The sequence below is a fragment of the Microchirus variegatus genome, assembly GCF_963457635.1.
Source record: "Microchirus variegatus genome assembly, chromosome: 6".
Taxonomy (NCBI): Eukaryota; Metazoa; Chordata; class Actinopteri; order Pleuronectiformes; family Soleidae; genus Microchirus; species Microchirus variegatus.
Window position 1 is genome coordinate 28,370,744 of NC_139807.1, and position 17,109 is coordinate 28,387,852.

The window sequence follows — 17,109 nt, forward strand, 5'->3', positions numbered from 1 at the left end:
TGAAAACCGTGTAGCCTAACATAATAAAGTGGATTTAAATGCTATTGTTAATGGGGTTTTTTGTAAGCTTTATATTGAGACCATTACTGTACACTAAAAGATTAGAGACTTCAGCATTTGTTTCCACATAAAAGTGTTTGTCTTTTAATGTACAGAAATAAAATCATTAAATTTTTTGTAAATAAACATGATAGTAAACATAATTCCAAATTTTCTGATACGAGGTAATATTTTATGATGTATAATAAAATCTCTTACAGTGATAAAGTGGTAAACATAGGTACAAACATGATCTAGTATATAAAAGGACAGACTTGCTGCCATCTAGTGGAATTTACTCTTATTACATCAAATAAGAAATTAACAATATGGAAATTATTCCTGCGGAAATCAGATATTATTTCATAATTTCATTCATTCTGTTATATGTCATTGCGTGTGCTCTTCTGTCTTGAGCTGTCGATGCCACAAATAAACAAAAACGGCAATATTCACGAGAAACTGGATGATGCCGATAGAGGAATAACCAAAGTTCACATACAGGAAGCCGCCAATAGTGGGGCCAACCGTGCGAAGCAGAGATTGAACAGATGCACACAGCCCCAGCATTGTGCCTGTGTATAAGAGCAGAGCCAGTTTACAGCATTTAAACAACAACATTTTGAAATATTCAAACTACAATTACAATGAATTACAATTGTAATGAATGTTGTTGGTGTCACTTCTATACTTTGTGCCGTGCGGGTGATGATGTTACCTGTTTCAGAGGATGGTACGCTCTTGGTGAGCATGCTGTCTGTGATGACGTTGAACAAACTGAGGGACAGCATCATGGGAACGATGGTGAGGCATAAGTGCAAGACACTCTGCATATAAGCCTGAAAGAAGGCAGAAAGAAATATCAGAATTAAACGATGGAAATCATCTATAAGTAAGCTTCTCTGGGGAAATGTACATATATATATGTTTATGTGCCTACCTGACCCAGTCCAACCAAAGAAGAAAGTACAATGGACAGAAGCAGAAGTGAACTCTCAGAGTATTTTTGCGTAAGTCGCCCAAGCACTCCTCCTTGAATAACCTGAAAATACATTTAATCAGTCTAACAGTCTGTTTTACAGTTTTTTACAGTTTTACAGTCTTTTCATCAAATTGAGTTTCAGTTTGAGTGACACCTACCATTTGTACAATACCAAAGAAAGCCATCAGATATCCATTCTGCTCTGGTTGCAGCTCAAAGATCTCCAATGCTATGACTGAAAACATCACCTGAAAAATCCCTTTGAAAAGAGAGGAGAAAATGCTCTGTTTAATTCACAGGCTTTTTTTTTACCCACGGTTTTGATGTCATTTGACACATTAAATGTGTTCAGTCCAGATCAACTTGAACTTAAGTTAAGCTATGCATTTCTTAGACTCCTCACCTAGACCTTAGACCACTTAAATCACTTAACTCACTCACTCACGGTCTACTGCTTATCCTCCAAATGAGGGTCATGGGGGGGCTGTGCCGATCCCAGTTGACCTCGGGTAAAAGGTGGGCTATGTAATGGCAGATTCAATGTCTTTGTCTCAGAGCTAGAGCCTTTCCCTAACATAGAACACCAGGTTCCTTTGTGTATTGTGTAGTGTATATTGTGTAATTAGGATGTCGAGACTGAACTCGCACCTTCCTACAACATCCGCAGGGAGTCGGCTCCCCCATACCTACAGTAGACAAAGAGGTGTGAAAACACGGCCTGGAAAGGCAGACTCCCTTGTCTATTGGAGGAACGCAAAGTGGAGTTGCTCAGGTATAAATGTGGAGGGCCCACTGTGCTCTGGGTCTATTCTCCAGCTAGGATCATTGAAGATGAAGAGAATTTCTACAAGTACACCCTGGAAAAGTCACCAGTCCATTGCAGGGCCAACATACTCATAAGAAGAACCACCATTCACTCCCACAATTAGATCACTGAGCATGTGAATTTACATTTTCAGGTTAAATGTATACAGTTGTATATATAATGAAAGACAAAAATCGAAGCAACCTGACAAAGATCTCTGTCCAAAAGCTTATAGATTTTTGTAGAGATTGAGTGTATGGATGTTGTTTTTGTTGTTGTTGTTTTTTAATAAATGTAAAAAGTTACTCAAAAAAGTCATCCTTACCTGATGGTAAGCCTGCAACTATCTTCACAACAAATTTTAGAGTCACACCCGGATACTGCATCAATCTTGCGATCTCTCCCACACTGAAGACCGACTTGTTTTTCTTCTCGCCTGCAACAGATTCAGAGAAACAATATGACTGATGTACTTTGACACAAACACTACCTGCCAGATTACAGATTACATAGTCTCTAAGTGGTTAAATCAAATGACCTTTGATTATAAATTATTAAGTGAAAGTCAGGACAGGCCGAAGTGTAGATCTTCGAAAAGCGTGATATATGTTTGTTTGTTATTAATATGACAATAACATAATTGATGTGGAGGGGGTGGGGTGAAGAGGTCAGATAAGGGCCATTAATGATCAACTGGTCCACCATTGGAACAGACCACTGGTAAACACTACCGTTCAAAAGTCTGGGGTCACCTATACAATTTTTTGGTGTTTTCCATTAAAAGTCATCAAAAGAGTTGCAAAATGAATAGAAAATATAGTCAAGACATTGACAAGTTTAGAAATAATGATTATTGTTCCAAATAATCATGTTGCCCTTTCGTCAAAGAACCAGCAAAACTGTTTTCAGCTGTGCTAACATCATTGCACAAGGGTTTTCAAGGGTTTTCTAATCATCCAATAGCCTTCTAACGTGATTAGCAAACACAATGTACCATTAGAACACTGGAAATGGGCCTCTATACACTTGTATGTGTATATTCCATTAAGACATTTGCATTTGTTGAAAAAAAAAAAGGGCTATTCCTTCAAAAATAAGGAATTTAGTGTACGTCCCAAAGAAGAGACAATAGTATTTAGCTACACAGCCTTAGCCTCTATTATAAAAAGGCTATCAGAGATGGCAGACTTAACCCCATTCATGCAATAAGCCTCTGGCGGCCTCCGTTGGTCATATAGTCAAGTGCGGAAAAACAAACAATACTTCACTCCCATTCCCTTAGGGTGAAGTGATTATTTGTTTTTAGATGTTAAAGTGTCAGTTTACATTTTAAATGAACCTGTTGAACATTCATTCAGCCCTCAGGCAGGCTTGGCTTACATCATTTGTTTGTCCATGATATCTAAACCAACGTTATATTATGCACTATAGCCTCGGGAATCTGATAGGCATCAATTAATGAAATACATGTCATTTCAGCTGTATAGTATGTAAGTACTAACAACTGTGTGTGTTGAAATACACCTTCAGTTTCTGACAATCACCGAGCTATGAACTATTACATGTCCTGCTGAAAGCCAGGAAAAGCTTGCGTTATCATTGTTAGAAATTACACTCTGCACTTTTGGATTCTGGGTCAATTTTGGATGAATCCAGGATCTATGGCACTCTACAACAGAATGTGTAATTGCCCTGACTCAACACATCTAATTGGCCTCTACTCCATGGCAAGTGGTAGCCAACTTCTCTGCGTTTTGTTGTTTTGAAAAATTCAATAACAAGAGTACAAGAATAGAAGAATAATGATATTATCATAAAATTGTATGCTTGTGATGCCGGAATTGCGATTAATGCATGTTTTATAAGCATTATTAAAATGCTAATAATAAATTATTATTATTAAGAATAGTTTGTTTATAATATGTTTAATAGGGACCATTCATAGTAAAACATAAATGTAATCATATCATAGATTATTCTCAACTGCAGTCCCTTGGCAGCACAAACTACAATCACAGAACTAAAACATACAACATTTACACTCAGAATGAACAGGACATAAAATGCACATCACAAATATATGTTTAACCATCCAAGTATCAAAATCAGTGAATGCAGGGCTTTTAAAATACTTTTTTTTAAAAGTCGTGTGTTGTTTTCAAAGGTCTACTACATAATGTTGAAAAAAAAATTGAAAAATTAATTGTAGCAGAAGGAGCTGTGTCTTACTTTCTGTTTGGGTTGTTGGAGCTTGTATTTTGGTGTTTTTTGGGATAAACTTTAAGACCAGCAGTAAACTGAAGGCACTGCCCGCAGCACCAACACATGCAGCAAATGACTCCCTGGAAAACATCACAGAAGCAGTGTTAGGTGGATTAAAAACTTCAGATATTCTGGATATAAAACATTCCAACACGCATTTCCTTATTTGGTGAAATCATCATAATTATTGGTGACCTGGGAAAAAAACTGTCAAGTCATTGAAGTATTAGACAACCATATAACATGTTTGCCTAGTTTCACACCAAGTATTGATTGACTTGAAAAGCCAAACATCAGCACCTGACGGAACCACACCCACCTTCATGCTTCACTGTATTACTCAATCACCAACACACACATTTGTACATACACACTCACCCGTAATGTTTGGTAAGATGTCCACCCAGTGTTGAACCAGTTATTATACCAAAGCCAAAACAAAGACCCAGTTTAGATAAAGCATCTGCACGTTTTTCAGGTTCAGTGAGGTCTGCCACCACCATCTGAGAGGCTGCACACGGAAGACAATATATATATACACACATACTATACACAGATAGTTAATCTTTAATTGATCGATGAGTAATTATAACGGAGGTTTGATTTGCTCACCAGGTAGTACATGCATGAAGACTGTAGGGATTTTGTGTATGAACAGCATGATTGGATTTTCTGCTATTGCCAGCAGCAGAAAGAAAACAACAGTTGAACCACAGGCTAGCGACAAGGCTAACCGTGCCCCGAAGAGATCCGCATACCTGCCAAAGTAAACACAACAAAGGTTTCAGTTTTAAGTTAAGATCAGTCTCCAGTGCAGTTTTCTTTTGTGTTGTCACCGTTGTCTTACACTTACCTCCCAAACAGAGGCCCGCCAAACAGCTGAAAGACGCCCACCGTGGTTTGCAAATAGCCGAACCACAACGTGTCAAAGCCAAGTTTCTTTGCCAAGAACTATTCAGAGACGCAACAGAACATGCAATGCAGGTTTTATAAAACATAAAAGATCTGCAGAAAACTCACATAGAACTTGCTTCAAACAGATGCTAGCTTCAAACTGTGGCAATAGCAATAACCTGTACAGTGAGAAACATAACAAAGCTTAACCTGAGGATAAAATCCATAGTTTAACAACAGTTAAGTACTGAAAATGAAACACAGTATGAAACATTTCTACCACTCAGAAACTGACTGAATACAGGAGTCCAAAGTCTGAGTAATTAATCTTTTCTGACGCAAACACAGTAGCTAATAAGCTAATCATGAAAGCATGTGTATTTTGAATAATTGTAATTGTATAATTGTGCCAGAAAATACATTCTTATAAATAAGGGTTCCAAAAGGGTTCTTCTACAAGGGCTGAGGTTCTACCTGGAACAATTTGCTTCTGAAAAACCCTTTCCCGAATAAAGGGTTTTTTCGAGGGTTCTTGGTAACACTAATGGTTCCAGTAAGAACCATTTTGATCCAGAGAACCCTTTAAAACCCCTTTCCTGAATAAAGGGTTTCATAAGGGTACTTGGTGGAACCCTCCTAAAGGGTTCCAGGTGGAACCTTTATAAAAAGGTTCTACCTGGAGCCAAAAAGGGGGTTCTCCTATGAGGACAAGCCGAAGAACCTTATATGGTTCTACTTAGCACTTTTATATCTAAGAGTTGACAACAAAGGGTTCCAAAGGGTCCTTCTACAAGGGCTGAGGTTCTACCTGGAACCATTTGTTTCTGAACTATCCCTTTCCTGAATAAAGGTTTATTTTCAAGGGTTCTTGGTAACACTAATGGTTCCAGTGAGAACCATTTTGACCATTTTAAAACCCTTTATTCAGGATAGGGGTTTTAAAGGGTTCTACTGGTGGGACCTTTATTAAAAAAAGGTTCTACCTGGAGCCAAAAAGGGTTCTCCTACTCTTGTCCTCACAGTTTTCTTCTTAGCTTGTGTCACATGAGTGATGCACACAGATATCAACTATAGTCAGATAACATCTGTATTTACATTTGACAAACCATTGTGTCAAGGGAGGAAATGGAGAAGGAAAACATAGTCAGACATAGAGGAATGTCCTTTTAAAAATAAAAGTATATCATGTATATTGGGACACCTGTTATACTCACAGGCGTGATAGAGAACTGTAAAAATATCCATGTTATATCCAGCGCCGTGATGAGGTAGACGGCGTGAATGACTGTCCTCCTCTTCGCTTCGTCCAGAACGTTACCTTTTCCACTCATATCGGTGTCTGGAGGAAACTGACGTCCTGCAAGGAGCTGGTGGTGGAGTAACCGAAGGAAAAACGAGTCTAACCGGGGTCACCTGGCCGCTGCACTCGGTCTGTTCACACCGTGAACTTTCACATAAACCATGAATTGTAAAAGTCTGGTTGAACTTTGAAGCAGAACGGGCGACGACGGAGGAGAAGGAGGAGGAGGAGGAGGAGTTACATAACTTTACGTTAACTAACAGAGTCAATAGAAAACGTGACTGGGAAACTGGAATAAGCCGTTTGAACAGTGTTCACCTGTCGGACATGTCAGTCCAGGTGTTGTTCAGGAAAAGTTCCTCAGGATAGAAAAACAATGGTGTGTAAAGACAGTCCCGGTGGACATGAGGACGTTTTCTAAAGTGATGCGTTCACGTGCACCGCAGAATGTCGTAATTCGATGTTGTTGTGATATGTAAATCGACTTGGGGGAAAATAGGGGCTGCAAAGAGCAAGAAGAAGCCACTTTTCTACCGAGCCTTTAATACAGTGTTGTCAAGCTTATTTTAGTTCAGGGGACAATATTTTACTTGTCTGCCAAGTAAAATCCAGAAGTAGTACTTAAAGGTGCCATATGTAAGAATGTGGCCAAAAACAGTTGCTACATTCAAATTCAAAATACCGAGGTCTTTTAGGTTTCGTTTTCTGACATAACTGGCAACCCGTGGTTGCTAGGCAGCCAAGACTCTACTGACCTCAATGATTGGTAGACGGCAGTCTGCAAAATATATTTTTGAATGCAAATATTTTGGCTGCACTGTTGTTGCTGGTGAGTTCAGTTTGTTATATGAACATTATTCCTGAGTCTCTGTGACTCAGGAATGTGATTTTATGTGATTGCCCAGTTGCTTTAGATTTATTACATAATGCACCTTTAATCCTTATTTTATTTTATTTATTAGAGCCATTTTGCCTGATGACAGAAAAAAATCTGATCTGTAAGTGTAATGTCGTTTGTTGCCAAAAAATAGGAAAACAATTATCAAAATTGAACCAAAAAAAACAAGTATATTAATTAGTGAGTAATACTTATTGGCTAGTAGTAGTAGTAGTAGTATTTTCATTATTACTTTTAGTTTGAAGTTGAGCATTGGGACTCTTATCTTGAAGTGTTTCCGCCACCTCGACCCGGAAGTGAGCTGCATCGTCATCCGCGGTGTCCGGTGTGTGTCTGTGGGGGTGGGTGGGTGCTGGTATTGATGTAAATTGGCCGACTTTGTTCCGTCCAAATCTTTTTGTTTTGAAGACACCGTTAAAGTGAAATAGACGTGGTGACGATGCAGATTCTGACTCCTCGTGTTCACTGGGCTCAGCGTCACGGAGACATTTATCTGCGGGTCGAACTGAGCGATGCGAAGGTAGGAAGTACCGTCCCATCATTTCACTGTCATGTCCCGGTGTCTCTCTGCTGCTGTTTTAACAAAATGTTGACGAGTTGGACATTTTGTTTGTTTTCTTAATGCAGCGAGTGTCACCATTTAGCGTCACTAATTTAGCTACCTCCACTGTGCTGTGTAATACAACAGCTAGCTTAACTGTTAGCTAAAAGGATGGAGTATGAGCAGTTCAAATGTGGTTACATTAACCTCTAATGCTGAAGGCGGAAAGTAAATCAATATACATTAGCCATCAGTGCAATTCAGCATAAATAACTTATGGAAGCAAACAGTATATTGTTTATAAGCTCTGTTATATTGATTAAAATGTGACAGTCTTGTGATGTAGCTGCAGCTCTTATTTGTTGTATTAAATTATCATTCAGATAAGTTTCTATTTTGAAAAACCACACAAAACACCAGTTTGTGTTATTTGTGTACAGTTTATTTTTGTAACTTCTGGGAGAAAAAGGCAGCTAGCCTAAGCTTTTATTTATGCAATTTATTTTTTGTACAGTAAGTAAGTTTTTATTTGTTTTGAATGAATAAATGTTAACTTTTGTCTTACGTTTGCCTTTGTGTATTATCTTATACCAACTGTATTGTTTTGATGCCATAATTTGACTTAACACATTATACATTGTATACATTTTTGAATCGAGAATCGAGAATCGATTTTGAATCGAATCGTGAGCCACACAAAGATTCACATCCCTATTGTTGATTGTAAAGGTGTTATTTGTTGGTTAATGGTTCTCCATCGTGACACTTTGCTAGTCGGGTTTGAATAGTTATTTGCAAGCCATTTACATAATAGTATTATTAGGGCTGTAACTAATGAGTAATTGTTTGGTCTGTAATATGTCATAAAATGTTGAAAAATGTTGATCGGTGTTAACCAAGCCTGGAACTGATGTTGTTCTCTAATGTCTTCTCTTGTCCACACGTTTTGATGGATTTCTTTGTGATATGGAGCAACGAAACCAAACATTTTTTATTGTTCTGTTTAATGTTTTGATGGTATCTCACATGGCAATGCTGCATCTTGTGTTAAATCTATAACACAGTAAATATTGAACTGAATCCTGACGTGAAAGCTGTATCACAAATGAAATTGCAATTCGATGTTTTCACTTAGGCCTATTTCCTAGCACTGAAACTCATTAAAACCCCTCGCAGCCATCAGGTCTGCAGTCATACATATTTACTCATCTTCCGTCAGGTAATACATCTGAATTAGAAAGGGTAGAAGGTTAAATTCTGGGTTTTTGTCTTCACCTCCACATTTAGCAAGTCACTTCATTCTGCCTATGCCGACTGAGTGTTTGCATCAGAAACATGAAACACAGGTTCTCCTCACCATCTGTAGCCTCAGACTTCTCCACCCTCATCTTGCATCTGTTGGACAAATGACTCATAAAAGATGCACGACTTTAATGGTAGTTGTGGATTTTGTTTAGGCTCTTAGAAGATAAGTGAAGGTCAGAAACCAGCTGACAGCAGAACACCTGTCGTGTTGCACATATTGGGCCCATTTGTATTAATGACAGTAGATTTATGAGTACATAAAGTCATTTCCTCCAAGTCTTATTCTTCACAGTCCATTAGGAGCCTAATACATCCTCAAGATTGATTAAATACTTTTAAAACAAGACATTAAAAAGCTTGCTGCAGTTATTCTGGGTAACTTACAAATACTCTTCTTCCTTTGTGTTTTTCAGAACCTTGACATCAGCCTGCAAGAAAACAACACACTTCAGTTCAGAGGTTGGTACTTTGATTGCCATAGCTACATAGGGATGTCTGATATTAGCTTCTTTTTTTACTGATATTTGATATGCCGTTATTGTCCAACACTTCATTTCCGATAGGGAAATGGCAGAAAATAAAGATACCATACCAACCAATATCAAAAGTGTAAACATAAATACATGAAAAGTTGCATATTACTGTCATGTATTCCAATTCTTGTTTCTCAGCACAAGGTCATGGAGCTAAAGGAGATAATGACTATGAGTTCAGTTTGGCTTTCCTGGAACCTGTCAGACCTGAGGTATTCATCCTTATTCATCAATTACAATTAAAAAAAGCTAATTATTTATTGTAGTATACTTTGCATGGATGTTAAACGTCAGATTTTAAAGGTATTTGGTTTTCTCAATGTCATGTAAACACATTAGTCAGAATAAAATCGAGCTAGATTTAGTCGGATGTGTGTATTTTTCATCACCTGAACCCCCAAAACCACTGCCCATCTCTACCTGTATGCACCTGTTGATATCAAGATTCAGGGCTTGAATTGGCGGCCATCTTGGGAAAAATGGCAGCCATGTTGATTTTGTGTATCTAATGGGTTTTAAGAAAAGAACAATCCCCAAGGAGTATTTGTGCCAGTCTTGGTGCAGTCCTTCAACGTGTGAAAGATTTTCCTAAAAAAATGCATTAATCTGCTCTACTATATCCACAGCCTGGGTGAGTCTCATTGTGTGACTGATACAGAATAATAAACTGAAAGTTGTGTCATTTCCTCATGCATATTTTAGTTATGCATCGCTTGTTCACATGTGTTTGCGTCTCTGTGTGTAATGGCTGACTCCAGATTGACCATAAGTCCACCCAGCGTCAGGTGGACATCAAGATCAAGAAGCAGGAGGAGCGATGGTGGGACCGGCTGACGCTGCAGGAGAAGAAGCCTCTGTTTCTTGGTCCTGATTTTGACCGCTGGCTGGACGAATCTGACGCCGAAATGGAGCTTCAGGCTAAGGTAGCTTTTGAGTCAGAGTAAAATGGCTTGTTGTTTTTTTTTCCCTTTTGATGCAAAGCTGGCATGAGTCTGTTGTGGATGCAAATGACTACGCCGTGTATTGGAAGACTTTTTTTAGCCTTGTGTTCTCATCATGCATATATCCTGCGAGCCAACAGCCATCATTGTGCATCACTTATTGTGATCTGGTGAGAATCAAGTCATGACGGGTGTACTCTCCGAAAAGTCGTCTCTTCACTGGGATGTTGATGTAAGCAGCTAATCTCACCCAGGACTGTTTTTTCTGATTGGTTCAGTTTCTTGAAGCAAGTGGGGGATTTTTTTCTTTTAACAGTATTTATTTTGATATTATATTTTATATTTATATTTGATTGTGTGATTTTTTTTTTTTTCTTTCTTTCAGGAGGAGAAGATAAACAAGATAAGCGTGGAGTCGAGAATCCGTAAAGATCGTGAGTCACACTGAGCTCCTTACCAGCAAACATCACGTAACACTAATAGAGGTTTCTGATGAGATAAACTATGTAATTCTGCATCTATCTCATCATCCTTAGTTGATCCTTGGTGTTTTTTCCTGTGTTTCCTCAGCCTACGTTGGTCTGAAGAGAGGCTACTTGTTTGTGTACAACCTGGTACAGTTCCTGGGATTCTCCTGGATCTTTGTCAACATGACTGTTCGACTCTTCATCCTCGGTCAAGGTAAGATCATGAAGTGAAACTAGTGGCGTGTTTCCACTCGCTGGACTCGCCTCGGCACGGCACAGTTAATTGGCGTTTGGCTAAGGCCACGTAGCTGTATACAACCTGCTCATGTTTCGCTTTCTTACGGTCATGAAAAACCTGGAAAAGTTTTGGAAATTGAAAATGCATTTTCTAGGTCCTTGAAAAGTTAATGAAAAACTGCATTTCCTGTGAAGTTTTGGAAAAGTCATGGAAATATTGCATGGATAATATTTTGGATGCGTAAAACATAAATAAATTGATGTAATGTGCGATTAAAATTTAAATTGACACGGAAGTGTCTAGCGGAAACAAGCAGATCACTGGCGCCGTGCTTAGCGACTCTCCAGTCCTCGCATGGATTTTGAGATGCTCTATTCAACGACAAAATGTGTTGAATTGAGCATCATGTGTAGTTTGTGTAGTTTCAACGAGTGTGATATGATTTAACTGCCTCAATGCAAATAAGGCGTACACTCAGTCCTGGCGTGTGGGTTTCGCCGGCTAACACACAAAAGCTAACGAAGAAGCTAAAAACACACTTCCGGGGGCGTTCTTACTCGGAGGTAAAAAAAAAAATGAGACGCCTATAGGGGACAACAATTCACATGCAAACAATGCCACACAGTGGCTGCAAGTGTGTACTGCAGGCGTGAACCAAAATGTGAACAACAAAAAAGCCCTTAGAGAATACAACCACATCCTCTCTTTTAACCATTAATTAAAGTATTACTCAAATAATAATTCAAATCAATAAGTATGAAAGAAAGGCTTTTTAAGGAGAGCTTCAAACTTTGGCTACTGAAAGACGCAGACCACAGACGTGCAAAATGCTGATAATGAAAGACGTGTCGCAACAAACTGCATATGTTTTTTTATTTGACCAAAGTCTTAACAAAGATTTGCAGTCAAAACAAAAGGACATTCATGTAAGACTGTGGGACAGCACCGATTTTCGACCTTGGAAATTCAATGAAAGGTTATGGAGAAGTAATTGAAAAGTCATTGAAAACTATTGCTAAAAAAGTGTCCGAACCCTGGCTTCATTTCATTGTGCTTGCAGAGATTGTCATGATCTTATTGACCTCCGCCAAGGTGGTATATGTTTTCGCTGGAGTTTGTTTGTTTGTCTCTCTGTCTGTTAGTTAGCAACATAGCTCGAAATTGAAATTTTCAGGAAATGTTCGCATTGGCGCCAGGAACAAGTGTTTAAATTTTGGGCATTTATCCATGGACGCTATCACTGGTTACAACACTCGCTGAGTTAAAATTGTCAGAGTATAGAGAGATGAACTAAATAAAAACAGAAAAGGCACAAACACAATTCGTACCTTTCATGTCGTAAAATAACACAAACAGTCCTGAACACACTGGCACAGAGGTCTGTTGTGTTTTATTCGTGAGGAGCTGTTCACTGATGAGCAGATTTGAATAAAAACATAAAGCACACGACGGCAGCGATTTGTTTTGCAAATGATGATTGCGATTATTGGCTGATGCGACTCTCTGCCGGTTTCTCTCTCACACGTTACAGATTCATTCTACGATACTTTCCACACCATGGCTGATATGATGTATTTCTGTCAGATGATGGCTGTGTTCGAGGTCATTAATCCTTTGTTGGGTCTGGTCAAGACTGGATTTTTCCCTGCTATGATACAGGTAATACCAGGGCAAGTGCACCTACAATATACGGCTGTAACAGTCAATCTTATACTCCTCATGCCCACAAGTGTTTGACTACTTGAACACAATATGAGCTAATATGAGATCGTCTTCATGCCGTTGCTTCATGATGTTGCAGGTGGCAGGGAGGAACGTGATTCTGTTTGTCATCTTTGGAACCCTGGAGGAGATGCAAAACAAACCTGTCGTCTTCTTCGTCTTCTACCTTTGGAGCACCATTGAGATCTTCAGGTGCGCTCAGATCATCTTCCTCTCCCGTTCCTTCTGATTCACTTGATTTTGTTGTGTGCCTTAAACCTCAGACCTTCCATCTGTTACACCAGATACCCTTTCTACATGCTGGCCTGCATCGGCACAGACTGGCAGCTGTTGACGTGGCTGAGGTACAGCCTCTGGATCCCTCTATACCCACTCGGGGTCATAGCTGAAGGTAAGTGTTATTGGTGAGAAACCAGGTTGCTTTATCAGATGATGAAATGAAGGATGTGGATGTGACAGTGTGTTATTTCTCACATGTTCCCAGCGGTGGCTGTGGTCCAGTCTCTGGCCATCTTTGATGAGACGCGTTTGTTTAGCCTTCCTCTCCCTGCAGTGATGGGGAACTCACTGAGCTTCTCCTACGTTCTGCAGCTCTACTTGGTCATCATGTTTCTGGGTGAGACTTCCACTGACAAACCACTCTGACTAAATAAATGCTTTTATTCTGACTGAATATTGTTGTTCCAGTCAGGCGCTTACAGTCTTTAGAGGTACCTTGTATCAAAGCAGGTCATTTATATTCTTTTAACAGTAGTCAGATATTATTACTGGGCGTAAATGCAGTCAAACATTACTGTAAAACTATACTGACAGAGTTGTTCTCTCCATTCCAGGACTCTTCTTCAATTTCCGACACCTGTACAAGCAGAGGAGGAGACGTTACCGCTCAAGGAAAAGGAAAATCCACTAACTGAACACTGTGTTTACTCTAAACACGGAACCTCTGTTCACTCAAAGCAGTTGTTTTCTTTTTTTTAATTGCCTTTTCTACGGTGGCCCTTAGAGGTCAGGGCGCTGCAAGTACCACAACACAAAACATTAAGAAAAAGGCGCTGCAAATATCAAAACACAACACTTTAAGAAAAACACACTCCAAATATCACAACACATTAAGAAAAAACGCGCTGCAAATATCACAACACATTAAGAACAAACGCGCTCCAAATATCACAACACAACCCTTTTAAGAAAAATGCGCCGCAAACCCCACAACAACAAAAAACAAACTCCAAATATCACAACACAACACAATAAGAAAAATGAGCTGCAAACCCCACAACACATAAAAAAACACACTACGAATATCACAACACAACTAAAGTGTTTCCAGGGGACACTTGAAAGTGATGCACACTTGTCTCCGCACCTGCAGGCAGAGATCTCTCTCTACAGCAGAGGTCTCAAACTCGCGGCGTGCGGGCCATATGTGGCCCCCTCATCGACTTCATGCGGCCCACCTCTTAATATTGTGTCCTAATGAAAACACGACCTTTGACCTCTTCTTCCTGTTAAACACTCGTGTGTGTCTGAGGTGAACATTTAACATTAAATGAGGTACACTTATTGAGTCTTGTAGTCTGCGACAAACAAAGGCAACTGTTAGGTTAACAGATGTCTAGTTGCCTTTGTTTTTGTGTTTTAATTAGTATTTACTTCATTTGTTTGTTTTTTGTTATTTATAGATTCATTTTGGTTCATAAATATTAGGGATGCACCGAAATGAACACCAAAGTCATAATTATCCAGTTGACTAAATAGCATTTATTTATTATATTTGTATTATTATTATTATTTTTATTTTTAATTATCATCTGTGAAACTTACATTCAGTACATTATTGGCCATGTCGTCCAGACCTAACTAATGAAGTCCCTAATTACAGTGAATACCAACACCTGCTTTACAATGTGTGTCAAACTGCTGGAGAAACAGATCAGAGATTAGACTGAAGAACGTTCTGTAAAGTATGTGCATATCTGTGGCATGGTGACATAATCTCCACTGCTTTACTTCATATAGACTAAAAATGTATTAATACCCCCTTACTGATTTTATTATCATCGTCATTTGAAGCATGATTCATGCATTGTATTTAAAACTGTCATGTCAGCATCAGGATATTGTAATATTACACCTTTTTAAGTTGTTATGAAGGAACTTTTTTGTTTTTCTACACGTTAGAATCACTTGATCTATGACCAATTGATCATTTACGCACTAAACGATCTCATATTCCATACTGTTCATGCTTATACTTCATGTCCAGAGTAAGTTTTAGCACTGACAAATTTAACAATAACTTAAACATGTGCATTATCTAATGTCACAGTCGCATCAATGGGAAAAACCACCCACTATTGATCCTACGTCATGTGTCTTTATATTTATTTGTGTGATGTGATCTTTTTCCTCTTTCTTTTTCTTTGTGATTAATGCACCTGATTTTAAGCCACAATAAAGGTTTGCTGACCAAATGTTATTATTGAGGTTGTTTTCGCTTCATCGACCTCTAACTCTTATTACTAATGTGATGTTGAATATATAAATACTGTATGTTACATATATTACCTTGGCAGGAGACCGACAGTCCATTCACTGAGATGTTGGGTTCCTCATCCTCAGCACGAAGTTCTTCATCACAGTCATCTTCAACTTTCCAGTATTCTTCATCACAGTAAGAAGTAACAGTTCACAGTTATTTCATCACAGTTCAGTGTGAAGGTCTTTCTGATTTACTGTTCGACTTTAAAGGACCAAAGACTTTCCTAAAGTATAATGGCTCATTAGACATGTTTAATATCCCTGTTTCTCATATGTGTTTAACAAATCCTCTCCATATCAGGATCAAACAAGGCAATCAAGCAGGGCCGGCCCAAGGCATAAGCGAACTAAGCCACTGTAGGGCCCTGTGACCACTAGAGGGCCCCCAAGACCAATTAACTCAAAAAATAATAAGTTTAAATACCAAATAAGTTTGGATTGCTGTAGTTAATTTAGAATTTTTCTAACCATTTTTACCAAAGCTTTTTCAGATGTGATTATTTAACTTTATATTTTATTTATAAAACATTTTTATTATCTTGTTCCAGGTGCCTCTGTTGATTTACATTATTATTTAAGTATTTGTTTATTTTTATTTAATGCTGTGTTTTTTGCATATAAAAGACAAATCTTTGTATTACAGGAGTAAGATTGTGCGCATTTTTAGATTTTCAGACCTTAATATCTTAATATTTTATTTATAAACTGTTTGGTTGTATTTATTGATTCTCTGTGTCGCCAGTAGGGGGAGTTGCTGAGTTTGTCAAATATTAATTGAAAGACTATTCTGTAAGTTTGCAAATCTGGTGTCTGCTTCCATGCAAAGTGTATTCGTATTCGTGACAGAGTAGAATACCTTTAGTATAGTAGGTGTGGGAATGATCTATAATCATTATTATTGGCAATAACAGAGGGCCCCAAAATCAAATTTTGCTTACGGCCCCATGGAGGCTTGGGCCGGCCCTGGACAGACACACAGAGCCACTAAAAACAATGCTTCACTCCCACCGACTGCCTCATTGATGGAGTTTCTGTGTGAAAATGAAGGTGAGAGGCGTTTGTCTCCTAATCCTCTTTCGCAGCATTAGGGCTGAGCCTCGTTCCAGCCCTGACATGCGGTGCGCCCTTGTGGCGCTCAAAATTGCGGAGTCGGCATCTCTGCGTCCGAGACGCACAGCTGGACTCACAGTCAGCGGCGGCAGCACAGGTAAGACCCGCATCACCGCACATTTACATCAAACATTGTCTCTTTATCATATTATGTCTTGCTGCTGCATAAACATAAGTGGGCAGTTTGCGTCAAACATGCGTAATAATCCGCAATTGGCTTCAATTATTACTCAATTAATCTTAATGCGACATAACAAATGTGCTGTTTTTCTTCATGCTGAATGAAACATTATTAATGCGCTGATGATTCGTGTTTCTTTTAACGTGTATATCATCACGTTATGTTCACACGCGCTGCAGATCTAACTCTCTAAATGCAATTTGAATCAATTCCGGATTTATTCACTTAATTTTCACGCAAGTCCTGTTTATATTCCCGCTTTCAACGTGTTTTTCATGAGCGACGCCAAATTGCCTGTGATTTTGTAGCCATAGTAACAGGTGGCTGCAGCTGTCACGCACACACAGATG

General features: G+C 38.8%; 2 protein-coding genes across 2 annotated transcripts; one reads left to right on the forward strand and one right to left on the reverse strand.

Moving 5' to 3' along the window:
• Positions 1-429: 429 nt before the first annotated feature.
• slc67a1 (solute carrier family 67 member 1) lies at positions 430-6,317 on the reverse strand (the record flags this gene model as incomplete). Its single annotated transcript, XM_083890860.1, has 10 exons — positions 6,197-6,317; positions 4,942-5,039; positions 4,701-4,846; positions 4,467-4,599; positions 4,056-4,168; positions 2,152-2,262; positions 1,180-1,280; positions 980-1,081; positions 758-878; positions 430-614 (listed from the first exon to the last, which is right to left on the reverse strand). The coding sequence occupies exons 1-10, from the start codon at positions 6,311-6,313 to the stop codon at positions 430-432; spliced, it is 1,227 nt and encodes a 408-aa protein (XP_083746986.1). The 5' UTR covers positions 6,314-6,317.
• A 1,248-nt stretch (positions 6,318-7,565) lies between these two features.
• Positions 7,566-15,133, forward strand: LOC310928158 (very-long-chain (3R)-3-hydroxyacyl-CoA dehydratase-like). The gene is made up of 11 exons (XM_083890650.1): positions 7,566-7,700; positions 9,440-9,485; positions 9,698-9,771; positions 10,318-10,482; positions 10,886-10,934; positions 11,071-11,181; positions 12,737-12,864; positions 13,007-13,119; positions 13,212-13,318; positions 13,412-13,543; positions 13,761-15,133. The coding sequence occupies exons 1-11, from the start codon at positions 7,620-7,622 to the stop codon at positions 13,835-13,837; spliced, it is 1,083 nt and encodes a 360-aa protein (XP_083746776.1). The 5' UTR covers positions 7,566-7,619; the 3' UTR covers positions 13,838-15,133.
• Positions 15,134-17,109: the final 1,976 nt, after the last annotated feature.